This window comes from Gigantopelta aegis, chromosome 10 (assembly GCF_016097555.1).
Source record: "Gigantopelta aegis isolate Gae_Host chromosome 10, Gae_host_genome, whole genome shotgun sequence".
NCBI classification, from domain to species: Eukaryota; Metazoa; Mollusca; class Gastropoda; order Neomphalida; family Peltospiridae; genus Gigantopelta; species Gigantopelta aegis.
The window spans coordinates 73,671,998-73,693,399 of record NC_054708.1 but is presented as its reverse complement, the minus strand read 5'-3'; the positions used below and the strand labels follow the sequence as shown (position 1 = coordinate 73,693,399).

General features: G+C 36.4%; 1 protein-coding gene across 2 annotated transcripts in view; it reads right to left on the bottom strand.

Annotated features, from left to right (window-relative positions):
* Positions 1–20,821, bottom strand: part of LOC121383371 (retinoic acid receptor RXR-like) — a 91,306-nt gene extending 70,485 nt beyond the window's left edge. Inside the window, exon 1 of one of the 2 annotated variants that reach the window (XM_041513359.1) lies at positions 20,455–20,821. In XM_041513359.1, coding sequence (XP_041369293.1) covers positions 20,455–20,596 — 142 coding nt within the window. In that variant the 5' untranslated portion in view covers positions 20,597–20,821. The remainder of the gene's footprint in view (positions 1–20,454) is intronic. The other variant, XM_041513360.1, reaches the window with a different exon arrangement.
* Between the last annotated feature and the right edge of the window lie 581 nt (positions 20,822–21,402).

Sequence of the window (21,402 nt, the reverse complement as noted above, 5' to 3'; positions counted from 1 at the left end):
TCTCGTCTCAAGATAACATAATATCATTTGCTAATACAAAATACAAAAACAACCACAATTTAATCATCTCCAAATCTTGGCATCAGATTTTATAACATTATTTACTAATGCCAAATACAAACACAACCACAATTTAATGATCTCAAAACCTCGCCTCAATATATTATAACATTATTTACCAATGCAAAATACAAACACAACACATGTTTAATAATCGTACAATTATAACATATTTACTAACGCAAAATACAAGCACAACATATTTTAACATGCTTACAATCTCGCCTCACTATATAACATTTACTAATTTTGCAAAATACAAGCACATCACATTTTAAATAATCTCACAATCTCACATCAATATAAAACGTCATTTACTAATGCAAAATCTAAACACAGCCACATTTTTAATAAGATCACAATCTCGTATTTCTGTCTTTTGCGATATGAACATCTAGTTTTATACAACAACATAATGACAGCCATCGTTCCATTTTACATCTCTATTTTAAATGTATTGTTTTGTATTAAAGGGTTTCATGCCTACGAGTAACCAAGGCATTTTGCATCCCCGGACACCCGTGCAAGTGGTATACTGTATAACAGCAACACGAGGGTGGATAACTTAACAGTTTCATGGTCGACCTATGTTGATTTGTTTTCGCAAGTTCTTCTTCTTCTCATTCTTCGTTAGTCAAATCATCAGACCAGTCATTCCCACAAAAGAGGCGGTGTTCATTAGTTCTGTGACTGTTCCATGCAGTTTTGTGGCGAGTGTTGTTGTGTTTGGCCATATTAATTGTCTGAATGTGTTGTGTAGGCTGCAGTGTTGTAGGATATGTTCGGTATTTGTCAAGGGAGAATACTCACTATAGCTAGTAGTCACATGACCCACTCGATAGTGTTGTATTTTTCACAGAATATATTCTGACATAGAAATTGCTTTGAACTGCATGGAGTAATTAATGGTGGTGTGGAACCTACAAGTCCAAGATTTTGCTCCTGGACCCCGTTCCACGAAGCAATCTTAGCCCTAAGATCACCGTAACTATACAGCTATCATATGCACTTACGGTGATCTTAGCGCTAAGATCGTTTAAACCTAATTAACCTCAAAGTGTTGTGACGTAGTACACAAGGCGTGTAACAAAAGTTGAAATACACACACAATACACGCGTGCCGATCACCCTCCCAGTACCATCAGCCAGGCGTGTTGAGGTTTGAAGAACTCTCGTTCGAATCGATCGCGCGAGTAAACTTAACACCGCGGGAACACTCCAAATGTCAACGCAGAACGTGTTCCGAGCACGAATAGCAATGTCTATTTTCTATCGGACCATGCTTGTTTTTCCCGTATACACTGTTTTCATTATTTAATTTATCTTTTATTTTCATTACTCAATAAAATTTACGTGAAGCGTTGTTGTTATAGTCATGAAATATAAAGGTAAATTTACACTAAATGTTTATTTATTTTATTCTTCAGGCGTAAAAAATCTTGCTTAGTTTATATATGTAGTATAAACACCGATGTTATATTTGAAAAATTCAGGATTAAAGAAGCCAAAACACATTAAACGACAATACACTAAATGATATTGACATTAACCACAGTTGTGAGATATATTGTAAACAAATAAAATTGATTTTTTTTTTCACTTAACACTCACGGTTCGATTACTCCTTGCTTTAATATAGCTGAGTTTTCAAAACAGTATGCTTTTAGGGTAAAAGGGAAGCTGTATTCCGTTTATTAACATTTATTAATATGTTTGTTACGAGAAACGATCTTCCCCGGAATTATCTTGAGTACATCTCGTCTGCTATATAAACTAATTTACGGTACTGACCGATGTATTCCGAGTTAAGTAACGCGCCGGATTAACTGATTAACGGGTAATCAAGAGATGGTCACTAGGTGTAAAGGCGCCGCCACACGATACGAGCCCATCGTACAAGAATAGCCGAATATATGGCAAACGATGAAATCATAATGTTCGGCCATTCCCAGTCTTGAGCTCCACGCGGTAAGACGTGTTTGTTTCGCTTGTGCACACTGCACGTGCTTTCGTGTGGTCGACTTGGGGGTCCTTCATTTCGTTGTTTTTGTCAGCGAAATGAAGTTTTCTACTGGGATGTATGCGGCCATTGGAACTGATTGAACGCTGGAACGCTTCTCGTTTCGACAGCCTGCACCACCAGGTTGGATTATTTTTTTAGCGAGATTCCTTGCCTCCACGTCATTTCTCCATCTGACTGTCGACTTGTTTTTTTTTCGTGACTCGTATGACGGCCATTCTGCAGAACGCCACAGTTGTTCGCGTTTAGTCTCTACATGTCCGAGCCTGTCCTAGCAGCACTGGAAGATTGACCGCCCCACTCTAAGAAGAAATAGGAAGCGGGGTCGGCCCCTACTACTCTTTTTCTAGACTGTACCTTGCTTTATAGTGATACCATCTCGTATCCTCTGGAGTCGGGCACCACTATACCAAACCATGACGACTGGACTACACCCTTGTCTGATACTCTCTCTCTCGTTCAGACGGATCCAGCACAGCACTACACCTTCAACGTCTATCGACTGTCAATCTAGGGGTTTTCTTGACGGGATGCAACCCATCTCGTCCCTTTAAGCTGTGCACCCAAACGGCCTCTGCGTTCAAAATTTTATGTCGAAATTACTTTAAAAATTTAATTTTTTTTAAATAGTCCGATCCTCTCTTCTCTCTCTTATTTAATTTTGGACTGTCCTTCTAAAATGCTCCAAATTATATAAATATTCGGCCGAGCAGTCAATTCTTTTTATTTTTGGCTTGTAACCTTTTTATTTTTTTTATTTATTCTATTAACTTTTTTACTAATTGCTATTTTCAAAATTCTGCCCATTTTCAATTCCCCCCTCTCCCCCCCCCCCCCCCCCCCCCCCCCCCCTCCATCCCGAGTCAGGCCACCGATCTTATCAGAGGTCGGACTCGGGATGGTAGTGTTCGAAACCCTAGTGGTATATGGGCACGTTAAACTAGTTATCATATCATATATCATAATGTTCGTCTTGTAGTAATCGGCGATTCTCGTACGAGGTACTCGGATCGTGTAGCGTGACCTTAAAGGCGAAGCCACATAGTGTACGTGCAACGTGTGAGAATAGTTTGTTTTGTTTAACGACACCACTAGAGCACATTGATTAATTAATCATCGGCTATTGGATGTCAAATATTTGGTAATTTTGACATATAGTCTTAAAGAAGAAACCCGCTACATTTTTCCATTAGTAGCAAGGGATCTTTTATATGCACCATCCCACGCCATCAACTGAGGAAACCCGCTACACGTTTTTTCTAATGCAGTAAGGGATCTTCTATATGCACTTTCCCAAAGACAGAAAACACATACCTATAGTCCGTCCCATCATTCTGTAAACATGCTTTCTGTCAGTAATGCTAGTTTGGTTTGACGTAAGAAGACAGAGTTCGACAAATCCGCTAGCCCGACGCCCGTGGCTAGTGGTATTTAAGTTCGGGCTAGTGAGAAATGCAAAACCACTAGCCCACAGGGCTAGTGGTTCCCCCCTCCTCTCGTTATCGCTCGATCGTGGGGTTTTCCTTTTCTGCTTTTTGTCTCGGCTGAAATTTCGTTTAATAAATTTGATTGTGACGTTTGTCATCGAATAATATCAACAACGCAATCAGTATATAATAATAATCAGCTTGAGCTAGGTCTGCAAACTGCAGTAACATACTATCTCTACATTGTCACAGTTACAGCATGCATTGTTTACCTTTCCCTTTCAAGTTTCTGGCACAGGAAATAAGTCTAATGACATGCGTGTTTTGATTGGTTAGACACGTCACGTGGTAGTTAATCTCGCACATATGTTTTAGGCTAAGAACTTGGAAATCACAAATCGCGACGACAGGTTAATCTCAATCAAGTAAACCCCAGCCATGCTTTGAATTTCAGTGTTTGTTTTATTTATCTATTGTTTTCTAATTTAACACTTCGCTGACATGTGGTTATCGGCGACCAGGAAAACAATTTACTTTAATGGTAACCGCATATGCAATGACTCGGCTTGGCCTATTACGTGTAGTGGTTTGGATAATACGTCACTGCTGTCGATACAAGATAATACCTTTTTTGTTCATCAGTTAACAACGGATTAGATGTCGCCGTTATATTCTTTTGATATCGGTCTAACACGGCATAATGCCCTGTATTTGAGCAATTGGCATCACCTAAATATATAACTACACTTAACCATCTATTACCGTGTGTCACACTGTCGTACCCTCATTTAAATTTAATTAGTTTGATAGTGGGTTTAGATACCAACCATGAGTTTGTTCAATTATTTTTCCCCGGGGGGAAGGCAAAAGCGAAAACGGGACAATGACGATGGATCACATTTGACAAAAGACCAAACGTACGACACGACGAAAAACTGAAAGTTACAACATTATTTAAGTGTTTGTTTTATTTTACTGTTATACTCGTAAATGTGTAATGTTAAAAAAATCCAGTTATAATTGTGGAGGAATTTGGGCTAGTGCTTTATTTTAGTGGGCTAGTGGTTTTCACAAACTCACTAGCTCTATGGCTAGTGACTTTTCAAAATATTTGTCATACTCTGAAGAAGAAAAGCAAAAGGGTTTTGGAAATAATACTATTTTTGTGTGCAATTTACAAATCAGACATATATAACTTGTAGTAAATTCCATAGAATAAACAAAGGCGTTCCCTGTGGGACGGATTATACCCGTTTACAACCGATGAAATTGTCATTTTTGTCGTGTCACAGTCGGCTGTTCTTGTGGCTAGTCTCGTACGAGGCACTCACATCGTGTGGCGTGACATTAAAAACAAAGCCGATTGATATTTTCGTACGAGACACTCGCTAGCATAATGATTAAGTCATCCTTTTTAAGAATGGTAGGTGCTGTGTTCGCATCTCAGAAAGGGATCCATCCTAGAGTGAAAACAAAGTTATTTTGTTTAACGACACCACTAAAGCACACTAATTAATTTATTAATCATCGGTTATTGGATGCCAAACGTTTAATACCGGTAATTCATGCTCGCCGTCGTCTCCAGAGGTTACCCGCTTCATGTTTCTCTTGGCAGTATTAATACTGCCACGAGAATCGCCAATTTCTACAAGACGAAACTTTCAACAGACATGACTGCACAAACCACTAGTTGAGACGGGAAAAACGGTCAACGACTTATCAACCAGAGATGTACGGTATAACCGGTATATCGGTAATATATATAAATGTTCTGACAGTGAAAGCTGCGTGTGACTTATGACAGAAATCAAAAGACGTGCGACTTCCCCGCATTTGAAGCAGGTACAGATGTACTAACTTATTTTTAAAGTGACCTCAATAACATCTCAAGAACAAACGATAATGACGTCACATCACGAGGAAATGTAATATTTCCGCAATATGCAAGTGTAACACAATTTGTAGCTGACTACAAGTGGTCAACTATCGCGCTTAGTAGCACGAGTCAGTAATTGAGAGTGTAATGTTTTGCATTCCCTTCTTTTCTGTTTGGACACAGTATAGATGGGCCGTACCAAGCCTAACATAACTGGTGGGGAGGGGGGGGGGGGGGCGTAAAAAATGAGACCAGACACGTGTTCAGTGACAACGAGCGACGATAACGTTCGCGAACTATTTGACTGGTTCCCGATGTAGTCATTTAGTTTAACTAAAAACGCATAAACCAGTCTAGCGTACGTGTTTTCCCCTGCTCAGTCTGGATATCCAAGGCACAGTAATACCTCACCAAAAACGTTTAAAACTAAAAATGGCACTTTCTTATTGTTCAGGAATGGGAGGTGTAACCTTGCCCGCAAGTGGGTAGTCATTCACTGATTAAGAGAGATTCGAAACTTACTACATTTAAACATAATGACACGTCGAAGGAAAAGTGAAACGAAGATGAAATTCATTTAGTCTAAGACATCCATTACCGCCACCATAAGACTAAAACTAATTCAAGGTTTGACATTAAAATACATAGCAGGAGTCGTGAAATGATAAATAAAACCCCCACATAAGGACAAAATAGAATACTGTTTTATTAATTTTAATCATTTAGGTGGGATGTGTGTATGTGCATGTGTGTGTGCGTAACAAACAAACGTATACAATCATCCAAATGAAGTGTATTTAATCTTGAAAAATAATAAAAGTAAATAACCCCCAAAATATTTAAAACCTAGACGTTTCGGGCCCTAGTGCAATAATTAGTGAAATAATGTATATACACTTATATATTTATATCACACACTAGATAATACAACGCATGCTGTATATGTAAGTTAATACCAAATGTATTATTAATCGGCGATAATTGGATCACATTCAGAACCGGTTTATCCTAGTAGTACATGTAGCACGTGCTACGGGCCCCGCGCTTCAGAGGAACCAACGGTGATGTGTACATTTATCCCCCCTACCCTTCCCGTCCTCCCAAGGGAGTTGCAAAATATATATCCTGGAAAGGAGGTCCCGCTGTTATTTGTGCAACAGGCCTCGCGGATCTTTAAACCGGCTCTGATCACATTCCAATGGAATCTTCTCAATAATCCTGACGTTTGAGCCACTTGTTTTATGTTTTCATCACTTTATTGTCGAAACGTATATTGTTGGACAAAAAATATATTCATTTACGTTTCCATTTTTATTAGCAACCCTCATGTTTTTAAAACATTGCTGACACATTTACGCATGGACACCATACTGGTTTTATCCTCTAGTGTACATTGCAATATCAATTGCACCCTAAATAAAAATACATTAATTTATTGGGAACATGAAACTATTTGCACTGTTAAGCAATGCCACATACTAGTAATACTACAATCAGAGATGCACTTGCTTTTACTCCGTAAATGTTTGAACTTTGACATGGAACTACGGAGCTTCGGCCACTGCACGAACACGCGCATGTGTTCTCCAGGCACCGGCCTATGTAACAACAATAGAGCGGCAACTTAGTGCATGCTTATTTATAGGAGGAAAAAACATCAAAACCAAATGTGTGTACACTGTGTACCAAATTCAACCCGACAGGCCACGTGATGGCATTTGTGACCCGAATACTGAGCAGTGTCTAGAACAGAATCCTACTAGATTCGCAAAACACAAGATGATAGTGGTGATGATGATGATGATGACAGTGGTGATGATAAAGATTGTTTTGTTTAACGACACCACTGGAGCACACTGATTAATTAATCATCAGCTATTGGATGTCAAACATTTGGTAATTTTGACATATAGCCTAGAGAAGAAACCCGCTATATTTTTTCATTAGTAGCAAGGGATCTTTTATATGCACCATCCCACAGACAGGGTAACACATATAGCGGACTCGAATTAAAGTTGCGTGTACAGTTTACAAAAACACGTTGTACTAAGCTTGAGATTATATGATAAAGAGATTATTACCCTCGTGTGCTTCGGTACCGTCAATATCATATATTAGGAAACAAATAATGTATCAGTGCTGCGCTTTTGAATGTTAAATTATCTATATACCGAATAACAAATGTTTATTTTGTTATTAAATATACTGTTTACGTAACCTAGATTAGCGAGTATAGCCACAATTAGTGTGGATGGTATATTCTAAGTGAATAGATAATAACTTTAAAAACTAAAGTAGATTGGAACTTTAATTTGAGCAACAAAGAGATCTGTGGTGCGTTTAGAAAGCCGAGCGCTCGCCAACTATTTGACTGGTACCATCGTCTTCTATTCTGTAACATTTATATCAAGTTAAACGCAAAACACCAGTCTAGCGAGACACAGCGATCGCTCTCCTTCCTGAAGGTTCTAATAGACCAAATCAATTCCTATTGCCGATAATGTTAACGTTTACTAATAAAACTGATATAAGCAGAGTATCAACACACCCAGGAAGTACAGCAATAAAAAGTGTGGTACCTCATTTCTAATCTACCTGCAAGAAAATGGAGGATCACATACCATTTAAGATATTTAATTAATGTTTTTGTTAGCAACCGTCATTTTTGGTGAAAATTACAGTTCCATTTTTGGAGGTACTCTGCATTAGTTTTAACATAACAACTGTATAACAAATAAAAGTGTCAATGGATAATAGTATTTGCACAAATAATCAATATCACATATTACTACCAATCACAGCCACAGCTGTTTTTACTCCGTATGTATTTGACGGTACACCTCGAACTTTGACACGGCACTCTCTTCTTTGGTACCATGCAACCTGAACAGACCAATGGTGTCGTCAGCGTGGTATAACCATAGATAACGCGTTGCGCTACTTTTACTCGTAACAGTACTATTATTAACAGTCTGTTTTGCCCGCGGAGGAATACCATTGAAAAGTATGCCCGCTATCTAGAGAACCGCGTGTTCACAACACATAATAAATAACTACAGGTAGAGACAGATATTATAATTAAGCACGTGACCTGTCAGCGCAAGCTGGCATGGTATACTGGGTAATCTCGATAGAGCATTATATAATAATTACAGTGTCACCGCCACACTAAAAGCTGACAGACGACCGAGAAGCTACGGGAATATTCTATCAGACATTCTTTCTTATAACATGTCGCAATTTGAATATTATGCAAATTCGTGTTCTTTCCTATTCTGCTTTGTGGTTTGTCTTTTTTCTTTCTTTTTTTTTTTTTTTTTTGCTGCTACGGTAGATTTCTGTTTGTTCGTGTATTCTGATTATTATTTTTATACCAAATTACAGGAATTAAAACCGTGGAAACGTTTTAGGGAGATAATTAAGGATGTATTATCATACACGAACGTGTCATATTTAGCTATTTGTTCAATCCATTTGCGACAAATAACTACATAATATTAATCGACCACACACACATGTGCATTATTAACATGAGAATATCAAATTGTAATGCAGGCCTTCTGGCGCTCGGCATAAAGCACTTTGGGTGGAAACGTACGTTATAATAGGGTTTTTTTCTGTCTACTAGTATATGACTTTATTTGTTATAATCTTTTACAGAATTGTAGTGCATTTCAAAACAAAAACTAATAAAACTATTTATCAGAAAGCAATTAGGGTTTCTGGCTAGTATCAGAATTCATGTTCAATTACATATTATGCAACTCGGATAATTCACATTTCAAAGTTAGTTAGTTTTGTTTAGCGACACCACTAGATCACATTGATTTATTAATCATCGGCCATTGGATGTTAAACATTTGGTAATTCTGACTTATTCTTACAGAGGAAACCCGCTACATTTTTCCATTAGTAGAAAGTGGTATTTTATATGCACTAATCTACAGCCAGGATACAACATATCACGGCCCTAGATATACCAGTCGTGGTGCACAGTCGTGGTATACTGGCTAGAACAAGAAAAAGCTCAATGAGCTCACCGACGGAGGATCGATCCTAGACCAATCGTGCATCAGGCTGACGCTTTATCATTGGGCTTCATCCCGCCCCTGTATTTTAAAAATGTGCTAATTGGGGCTTAATGTAACTGGTGTGTCAACCGAGAATAAATTACTTTAAAATGAGCACCATGACAACTGGGTTACCACATTCATTTCATAACTGTCTGCTTATCGAAATACCATAGTACGTGAGAATTTATTTATATATATATATATATATATATATATATATATATATATATATATATATATATATATATATATATTTGTCTTTATAGTGAGGTGGTCTTAGAACCGGAGTGGTCGTTATGTGGGGGTTCACTGTACATGCTCGATTAAAAAGGGGTCAACAGTTCCTTAGCATCTAAGATGGCTGGCTCCATAACCACTTTGAATACTGCGAGTAAAGCAGTGTTTTATAGGTTTTGGATGTCTGGGTTAATAGGCCAGTGAAACTTCCTTAACAACACATCTAGTTAACCGTTGCCGATATTGATAGGAAACACCCAGTTTATAGCCCGATATAAATGACATGTTTAAATATATCTTATTCATTACCGCTTGAGTAAGGAAGATGATGTCGTTAATAAATTGATAAACGGCTATCCATACTGGCAAAAAAAACACATTCTTTCAAGACTACTGAAGGTCAAAATGTTCCCATATTTTACATACCGGAAATAACTACATTAAACCGGAAACGCCATAATTAAAATTGAAGTATCCAAGAGATTTCTTATAAACGCATGAATGCTAAACCTTTATTTCTGAAGTGAGTTGTAAAGATTACCAAAAGAAACGCATAAATCTCGGACAAAGACGCATATACCTAAGAGCTATATACATTTGAATATCCTGACAGCGTCAAGGTTTACTTTATCATTTGTGAAACGCTTGATCAAAGCTTGCTAAGCTCAAAGCTCGTTGGCGTTGCTTGCAGCTATATTATGTTGATGTTTTTATCTGTGTCAACACCCAGCACCGTACACCGACACCTGGGAATGACATGCCTTGTGGCAACAACACAGCGAAAATAACCTTATCGAACACAATAAAATTATACCTACTAGTGACTTGTTGATATCCTGACTGAAAGAGATAAGGGGTCAGACCAGCTCTATCAGGAAAGAAGTGACTGCAACAAAAAACCTCATCCATAGTGTCGGGACATTCAATCTCACGTTAAGGCCATTCAATCTCACGTTACTGACATTTAATATCACGTTACTAACATTCAATCTCACGTTACTGACATTCAGTCTCACATTACCGACATTCAATCCCACAATACCTCTTTGTACTTTATGCAGATACTAATACGCTAACAGTGACAGTTTATTTGTTTTGTTTAACGACACCACTAGAGCACATTGATTAATGAATCATCGGCTACTGGATGTCAGACATGTAGTAATTCTGACTCGTAGTCTCAGATGAAATCCGTTATATTTTTCCTAATGCAGCAAGGGATCTTTTATATGCACTTTTTCCACATACACGAAAGCACATGCTACGACCTTTGAATAGTTGTGGAACGAGAAAAACGGTGGTTCGATCCTGCGACGCAAGCACCTTAAGCGAGAACTCGACCGACTGAGCTAAATCCCGCCCCTCCAACAGCGACAATAATTTGTTCCATGCTACCTAAAGTGTTCCTTTATTTCTTTGTCTCAGAATGAAACTGCCGTGATATGTCCTGTATTGTCTGTTGGAAAAATGGAAATAAAAGAGCTCTTGCTGCTAATATTAAAAAATGTAGTGGGTCCTCTAAGACAATATGTTTAACATCCAATAGTGGTGTCGTTAATTCATCCAATAGCCGATAATTAATTAGTGTCCTCTAGTGGTGTCGTTAATTCATCCAATAGCCGATAATTAATTAGTGTCCTCTAGTGGTGTTGTTAATTCATCCAATAGCCGATAATTAATTAGTGTACTCTAGTGGTGTTGTTAATTTTGTTCTTGCGTAACCGATAAATGGATTCGGCATATCTTCTCAGAGGCCTGCATCGCGAACAAAACTGTCAGTCTCTTTAACCCACTGTAATAGAGGTTTCTTTGCTCCCCGTAAACGTCGGTCGGATCTTTGGGGTTTTCACGAAAACCATCCATGTGTGACAGAACAAGACTTTGTTAGGATTAACGCGGTCACCGTGTGGCATAAGAGGGGTATAATTTTCACGAAAAGATCAAGGTGACCTGATACTACTGATATTCATTTATACAGAGTGGACCAAAGGGAGGGGGGGGGGGGGGTTTGTACCATGGGTGTAGCTGGCATAGAACTGATGTGTGAAGCCACCAATAAGGTTTGCCAGCGAGGGTGGTAGGGGTGGATATTGAAAATGTATGTGCCAGAGATTGACAATTTATGTGCCAGCAGATGGAATATATCTGTGGCACTGCTGAATACATAGGTTTTGTTCAAGCAGATGATCACTGGAATATATCAACGGCACTACTGAACACTTAATTACTGTATGTGCAAGTAGATGGTTACTGATATTATGGCAGTTACTCTTCTAAATACTTAATTTCAAATCTGACAGCATGAAGAGTAACCTGGCTGTACTCAATAACATTGAGGCACATATCAACAGAAGATTATATTTGTCGTTTTTTTTTAAACATTATATTTCATTCAAATCCTCAATATTTCAATCATCCATTGACTACTATACATGTATACATACATGTATACATACAATTGATACATAAAAATCAATTGTAAATTTTACAAGCTGTTTATTTTGAAAGATTTGATTAAATTTAAGATGGCGATCTTATTCGTTTAATTATCTGAACACAACCCACGTTTTGTTGGCGTCATGGCGTGACACTTTGAAATTAGCAGAACGTCTATAGAATCCTTTTGTATGTGCTCATATCGTATAAAACATGTCTTAATCCACCAACAAATATCATTTTACACATCATCTCAGATGTTATTCGCGTGTCCGCATACGGCCTCAGAATAATGGAAATCTCTATTCAACTTAAACAAATGGAGTTAAATATTTATAATGTATATTTTATTTCATAAAGCTGTTGTTGTATGTAACAAATGGAGTTAAATATTTATAATGTACATTTCACTTCATAAAGCTGTTGTTTTATGTAAGGGATTATTTTCAATATTATAGTTATGTAGCGTATTTATAAATACATAAGAAGTGGCATATGTATCGTTCATATTGATATTCCACATATTGTATCCTATAGCTGTATCTATTTATGTTGTATTGCATTTAAATCCTGAGAAGACAATAGAAGTATAGTTTGTTCGAACGATGTCGCAGCCCTAAAACCAACTCGTGCTCAACTAATGTCATAAACAAATATTTAAAAAGAGAGCGGGAGGGTGGGGATGAGTTGTTAAACATTGTCAACTTCCTATTCAGTTGCCTGTTAAGACACCTACATACATGCATATTTACATACATATCAGCATATATATATATTGTATATATACACATATACGTATACGTATACGTATACGTACACGTACACATACACATACACAAACGTACATACATACACACATACATACATACATACATACATACATACATACACATACATACATATATATATGCCACTTTGAAATTAGCAAAACTTGTGTTGAATCCTTTTGTATATGTTCATATGCAATATGCGATACATGTTTTAATCAACCAAATAATAAAATTTTGCACATGAACTTATGTGTCAGCGACTCCGACTGAGCATTTAGATGAATGGAAGTCTCCGATTAATTTATATCTAGATATTTATTGCGTACATTTTATTTCGTACTTTGGTGAAAGGAAATTTTTGATCCACATATATTGAGATATTTATTACGCACATTTTATTTCGTACTTAGATAAATGGACATATCCCACCAAACAGGCTTTTTGACAGAATTCTTTTTTGAAGGTATGTACTAAAAACAAAACAACCCATAAGTGCACCTTCTATTTGGTTATGGGTATGAAATATTTTGAAATTGAACACTGCATTTGATGTATATGTACTTTGAAAGCAGGTTTCTTACTATAATCTTTCTAAAAATTATAAAAACCTATCCATTAATTTCAATGATTTTAGGGTATGTAATTTTACCCTTCGTACCCCGTACCCGCTAGGAAAAAAACCCTCCAATCTATATTTAGATATTTATTACCGACATTTTAATAAACCAATTGATAAATCATAACAAATTATCGGGGTGTGGGGGGTGGGTGAGATGTAAAATGAGATCGGTTTGCTGTTCAGCTACATATTAATATGCCAACATTTTTGCATTTTTACATAGATTTCCGCCCTATTTATGGTATATTAAAAAAAAATCAATTGTTAATTTTACAAGCTATTTATCTCGACAGCTTTGATCGTATTCCAGATGGCGGTATTACTCATTTAATAACAAAACTCGACCTAGATTCTACAAGCGTCCTGCTGAGCCAGTTTGAAATGAGCAAAACGTCTGTGCAATACTTTTGTACATATGGGATAAAACATGTTTTAATCACCCCCACCCCCACCCACCCACCCACCCCACCCACTCACACACATACACATAGATATCTATATCTATATATATCTATGCATGTGTGTGTGTGTGTGTGTGTGTGTGCGCGCGTGTTAGAGAGAGAGAGAGAGAGAGAGAGAGAGAGAGAGAGAGAGAGAGAGAGAGAGAGAGAGAGAGAGAGAGACAGAGACAGAAGGCAGGCAGGCATACATACATACATACATACATACATACAAACACATCAATACATACATACACACACACGTATATATGGTACTTAGATCTATCGATATATCCAGCCAGTGCACCACGACTGGTATATCAAAGGCCGTGATAATATGTGCTATCCTGTCTGTGGGAAAATGCATATAAAAGATCCCTTGCTTCTAATGGAAAATAAAATGTAGCAGGTTTCCTTTTAAGATTATGTCAAAATTATCAGATGTTTGACCTATATTAGCCGATGATTAATAAATCTAGTGGTGTCGTTAAACAAAACAAACTGTTAACTGGGTTAACTGGGTCTTGGCGGTGTGGTTATTAAGTAGATCGGTGTTAAATCGCGCGGACCGCGATCTTTCTCGTAAAGCCACGTCTTACATAAGCATTGTGTGGTGCGAGGCTACAGTGTAACACCGGTACGTACTCAGTGTACTTCAGCTGGCAAATTAAGCACCGACTTCCAAACATTGCGCTTACGAAGATCATAAAGTTAATCCATTTTAACAGGCTTGGGTCCCGACTTTCGGCGAATGATCTTTACTTTTATTTCATTCGAGCGACATAAACCATTGCTAGAAAAATAGCTAAGAGTGTTCTCTATCCCTACATTATAATGATATATATGAGGGTAGGGACGGTGTGTTCTATTATAGGCGTCAAAAGAGAGTTGGTGGGGATGGGGAAATCGGGGTGGGGGGCGTAACTCGAATATCATCCATCCATGTCATGTTAAATTACAATAATACTTACTATTATTAGTAGCAATAGTAGTAGTATTTTAATATTTGTAAACATTTATATTCATTGTCATATATATTCTTGTAAAAAAAAAAAATTGTTTTAAAACCAATGTGTTTATTTTGAAAAAAATGTATAAACAGAACAGGGCTAGAGGGCGCTCAAGCTAGGGGCGGAAGTGCCTCTACCTTCTTCTCTTTCCGCCTTAAAGGTAATACAACCTTTAAATGTATCTAGTAGTTTTAAAATACCAAACATTTGTCCATATCTTACTCAACATACCTTCAATTAGATAATCTTTGAGTGTACCACTGACATTAAAGTTAGCTGTTGGTGAGCAGTACAGACGCTATAAGTAAAAATATCCGACGTGCTGCTGTAAACAATTTAAATACTGTATCACCGCGCTGTGCATGTTCAGATTTAATTTTGGTTTTATAGCATTTACAAACGACTCGACTCGACAATAATAAACAAAACTTTACATTTTTTAAAACTATCCAGATCCACCACTCGGTCATGAGTAGTCCCTAGTGCATACTTTGATAATTGCTACATGAAACAAAATACATAATTGCAAGGTGAGGGGGTTTGTTTATTTATTTATTTATTTATATTTTTGTTACTGTGACGTTGTTGATGAATTTTTGCTATTCTTACGTATACGATTTTCATCAAATATTTGAATGGGTGTACATATTCATCGGGAACCTATTATATCTATAAACATTAACTAATAGTAGCAGGACTACGTGTTGCTAATCGCAAAAAAACCCAACAACAACAACAAAAAAGAAAAACCCAAGAACCCCCCCCCCCCCCCCCCCCCCCAAAAAAAAAACACAAAATGAAAGCAGAAAAAAATGCGGGAAGCGGGTTTCGTCTTTTACGTAAACCCACCATTGTTTTCCCGGCAGCGTACCGGGTATTGGGTTCGGTGCTTAGGCCAGCACGTACAAACCTTAGGTGAATATCACCACACAGATTTAAGTCCCAGTATTTTATCACCAAAAAATGCGAAATGTCAACATTAAATATCTCCGGTAAATATCCTAACGCCAGTTGAATGTTTTTAGTTTACGTACATGTATTATAGAGTGCCTTTTCTGAGTGGACTGCCACTTCAATATGTTTATGAATCCTTTTGTATTGTCTTCTATAAAATACCAATGCATATAATGTACGTTGCTGGGTGTCCTCATGTTTGTAGTAGGCCAAACTAGATTTTATCTTGCAATAATTTGGAACATACAAACATTATTTTTGGGAATAAAATAAACTGAGATCCAGTTAATTGATTAAGTAATTAATTTAATGGAAACTAAATTTGTATTTTTTTCGTCAAATAAATGTTCGAGATTGCCCGTAATTGAAAAAAAAAAAAACCAACAGAAGAAAATAAGGCGAACCAAACCAAAAACAACTTGTATAAATATACACTGATATGCTAAACAAGGAAATAAAACGTATTTACAGTTATTGTTAATGCGCAGTTTCACTCATTAACACGGCTCTATTGATCGGAAACATCTTACAATAGCAGCAAACTGCGGAAGCCCAATTAAATCCAATTTGTGTAACATGCTTTAATCATTACTAAATATAATTATAATAAGCTTATTAGAATAAAGCGATGCAAAGCATGAGAAAACTTTCGGATATTAAAGAAATAGTTTTAATTTTCAGTACGTAGGAAGGATTTAAGAGAAAGAAAGACACAATTAAGAACGGAAGAAAGAGAGAATGAAAGAATAAAAAATAGGAAACAAATACATCGATAGTTGACATTTTCAAAATGTCAATGTGCCTCCATAAATCATGTACTTTCAATTAAGTAGATTTGCCATTAAGAGACAATTTATTTAATTGGAAGTCCTACTATATATTAACAAATGGGGACACATTAAATTTCTGCAACCTTAAGTAATCCAATAATATAGATATAACATATCGGATAATACTTATTAAAACATTGACTTTAGTATTTAAAGTTTTATTTTTGTTATATGCATATGAAAGATAATACTAGAAGCAAACAACAACTCCACCCCCCAAAAAACAACAACAACCCCAAACAAAAACAACAAAACCCCAAACAACAACAAAAAAACAAACCCCAACAACAACAACAAACAACAACAAAATGCAACCACTAATTATGAATAAATATAATCTTGGAACACTACAATATTTTAATATGTGAACTATTTCTCTCTTGTGTTATTTTAAATGGGACGAAATAAATAATATCAACAAATGTTCATGTTGTTTAACACTTCATGACCTAACAAAAACGTCCACCAGTTTTCAGGCTTGCAAACTGACATTTGTAAATGCCGTAATTTTCCGGGATTTCCACGACCCGTATGACCCCTGATTAAGGCTTATTACAATTCTGACATGCTTGGGCAAAAGGTTGTAAGTGACGATCATGAGCGTACGAGACATCTTTCTTTGTGGAAATTTAACAAATATTGCAATACATTGCACAAGCGTGCGAGACAGAGGGCAACGCCCTCCCCCCCCCCCAAACACCTTATTCGGGCAAAAAATTAATGTGCTAACCTGAGACCTTTTTCAACCATGTATTTCGATCATTCTACCTTCAAAATTAGTTGCAATCCATGTAAAAATGCGTAGTGATTCGTTTGCAACCCTATATAGCTGTTTAACAGTAATACTAATATGAATATATGTTGTTATCCAGATTCAGCCATTTTCGTTCAATTCGGGCAAAAAGCAGCATGTTCCCTTCATGGGAGCCCGTACGTAGAACATGGAGTTAATGAATTAACGGTGGTATTTTAAAATTAGCAGTAAAAGAATACACTAGTAGCCAGTACCACAGGAATATGTTGCTAAAAACATTAACTTCATCACGATTGTCACAGAATTGTTAATTCAGCATTTAGTACCTGCCAGCATTTTGCTAAAATTATGTTTTATGGATGGATGAATGAATATAATTAATTAATTAACGAATGAACGAATGTTTAACGACACCACAGCACACACACAGAAAATCGGCTATATCCTTAATTCAACAGTTATTTGCAACATTTGCTGATGTAAAAATAATAAATAAATAAAACATTGGTGGAGAGAACGCCATTGCATACGATCCCTATTTTACCTTCTTTAAATATATATAAATGATCAGGAATGCGATACAGATTGAAAGCTAAACGCTGAAATGATCTTTGAAAAGATGGAAATTGTAAACCACATTTAAATAGAATAAATCTTTCAGGATTTCAGGTAAAATCGAGTCTACTTTGTGAACATTATTATATGCAACCATGATTTCCATTGAACTGAGATAAAATCAGATAAAAACCGGGGTGGGGGGAAATGACATCCATGTAATTATTAGGGTTGACCGCGCCCTTTCTCCCACTAGTCCCCCCAAAGAACAGTCCTCGGAAGGTTTCCTATAAACCAGAGATGAGCCTGGGGGGAAAACACAGGTCAGGATGAGATCTCCATGCCACATTCCTAGACACACGAGAGAAAGCGTTCACCCACCTGCACTTAATACAACGATATACTGCAATCTTAAATTGATAAATATGTAAATAGAAAAAACTATTAGGTTGACAAAAGTGTAGAGAATTTCACCCAAGTGAACTAAGAAGATGAGTAAATTACAAGACAAATGGACTAACGGTTCTGGGTGCAACTCGCGCGGTAAATACACACGGGACTGCACATTTTACGAAGATGTTTCTTGCACTGTAAGTAAAGTGTAAGGCTCGGGAGAGTTGTGTCTAAGCACGCGGAAGTATCGGGAGACGCGCGTGATTTCGGCTCGTTGATGAAACAGTGACAATGAAGATGTGAAAGTTATCGGCGAGATGAAAGGGACGGCGACTCGAGGAAGCCTGGGACTGAAATTTACATCTTCTTGACACGTAGTGCACGGTGAATTGGAAACACAGAACAATGCCCGAGGAACCCCGCTGCTTATTTAATTTCTTACGATCTATAAAGTTGAACTAAAAGGAAAGTTAAAAACTGAAAAAACTAAATACTGTAATCAACACGAAGAATTAAAAAATAAAAATAAAGATTACGTTATAAACAGTTGGTAATAGTTTAAAATAATATATAAATTCAAATTATTACGTTTTATTTTTTAAAGTTAATAATAATAATAATAATAATAATATATTATTGTAAAAAATAATATAATAAAAAAAAAAAAATGTTTTATTGTCCCCAGAAACATAAGCAAGGTCAAGTAAATAATAATAATATATTAATTAATCAAACATAAATATCTGCCATATAGATTAACTAAAATATACTTCGTATTATGAATCATATATATATAATTTTTTAACAAGAACAATAAAAACGTCACTATTAATTTTTTTAAAGTCAACGTCCTCTTTGATATTTTTGCCACAGGCAGTACAAATACGTTGCCTGCTACATCTTATTTTAGAATATACATGTACTATAAAATGTATTTATAATAGCCTTTACAATTTTAATAAAGGGTTATGATGATAAAACGTCAAAACGTGTTAACTTTTAATTGTAAAATGTTTTCTAAATATGTTTCTTCTTTTACAACAAAAGTTTTATTCACACGTTTTCCAATTTATTGAGCTATCTTTTACTTACTATTCGAAACTGACGACATTAATACATGTTTGAAATCTACTTCACAGAAAGAAACTTTTATTAAAATATACAATAACAGAAATATAAAATATTTAGTAAATTTTTACTGATTAGTTTAACATAGAAACATAAAATAGTACAAATCAACCTCCCCCCCCAAAAAACCCCCAACAAAAACAACCCAACCCCAACAAAACAAAACATTTTCGTACATATTTGTATACACAATTGTAATTTCTTTTTCCTAAACTATAACCGTACATTTGCACAAATGACAATTTAAGTGTTTTAAGACTTAAAGCTTTATCATGTACACGTAAAAATCAGTTATCTATGTATTTGCCAATATTTCACGGATACCAAATAAAAGTAAAATACATGAAAAAACCCTGTTTTATTAAACATTATAGAAATACTAAATGCAAGCATTCATAAGTGTTTTATTGAACATGATAAAAATACTAAATGCAAGCATTCATAAGTGTTTTATTAAACATAACAATACTAAATGCAAGCATTCATAAGTAAGTGTTTTATTAAACATTTTTTAAAAGACAAGGTTGTTGCATTTCATTTGATTCTAGTTTATTTTTAAATTAATACTTCAGCCACTTGAGTAAATACTATATAAATAAACTAATTTTAAAGTTTTACTCTGTCGGGCACTCTTATTAGTTAGTTTTTTCAACTTTATGAATGGTACGATTACGCAAATTTTCTGTCAATTTCACATATTTTCAAATATTTAACTTTGCCCGTCGAGTGTGTGTGCGGCAAATAAAATCACACGCTTACGCGCGCTATCCAAACTGGGTCAATTGAACGGAATGAGAAAATGCAATGTTCAAGTAAACATTGTGGTCAGTGTAAACAAGAAATGAAAACAAGGTTTGGCATGCACTTCCTACCTGTAATACTTGGTATATAGAGCCCGTTCAATGTACTCTCTGTCTGCCGTGGGTGAAAATTGGCCACCATTCTCCTATTTTCGGCCGTTTTGGACGATGACAAGCTTTTCCCCAACAGTTTGCGGTCTGAATATGGGTTCATCGGTTAAGTCCAGGATAGAATCATACCATTTGTGACCGCAGGGGGGCGCGATGGGTTACTCAGTGCGTAGCCTCGCTTTCACATTCGCTAGCCATTGCGAGACAAATCGCGAAGCGTGATCGATTGCGATGCATTGAGAGAGATTTATTAACATTTTTGACACAGCAATCGCGCAAAATTCATCTCTGTGTTTGAGAGAGGGTGCCTCCGATACCAATTTCATTTCTTCTGAGCAGAGATTTCAGTCCACATGTGTGCATCGTCGAAATGAAATTGGTATTTTTTTTTCTCTCTCTCGGCAGAGCTCGAGTTACTTCGGGGGTCCACCGAGTACAAAGCCCAGAAAACACTAGCTGACCGCGGCGGCTCGTACCGAAAGACCCCGCGCTCATGTGCTAGTGAGCAAAAGAAACGCAACCGGCATAATGAAATGCAACGGTAAGGGGGAAAAAAACAGAAAAGAAAGAAGTAGCTTCGCACACGTTTGGCACGTTTATAAAAGCCACAAAAAGCCATTTATATCCACGGGATACCAATGCATAAATTTTTTTGTAGCGTTTATCGCAAAGCAAAATAGTTTTGTTGTACTTTGCAGGGTAATTTCTCCGTTTTCGTTTATTTATTTTGTTATACATTTTTTTAACATATGTATATAAATTCTTTCACAAATGCGGCAATGTTCATACGTCTTCTTTTTTCTTTCTCTTCTTTTTTTTTTTTTTACACTAGCGTGTGAAAATGAAATTGAAGACATGCGGGCGTCAGTGGTGTTACCATATTGGGATGGCAAAAGGCGGAGCTAGTGG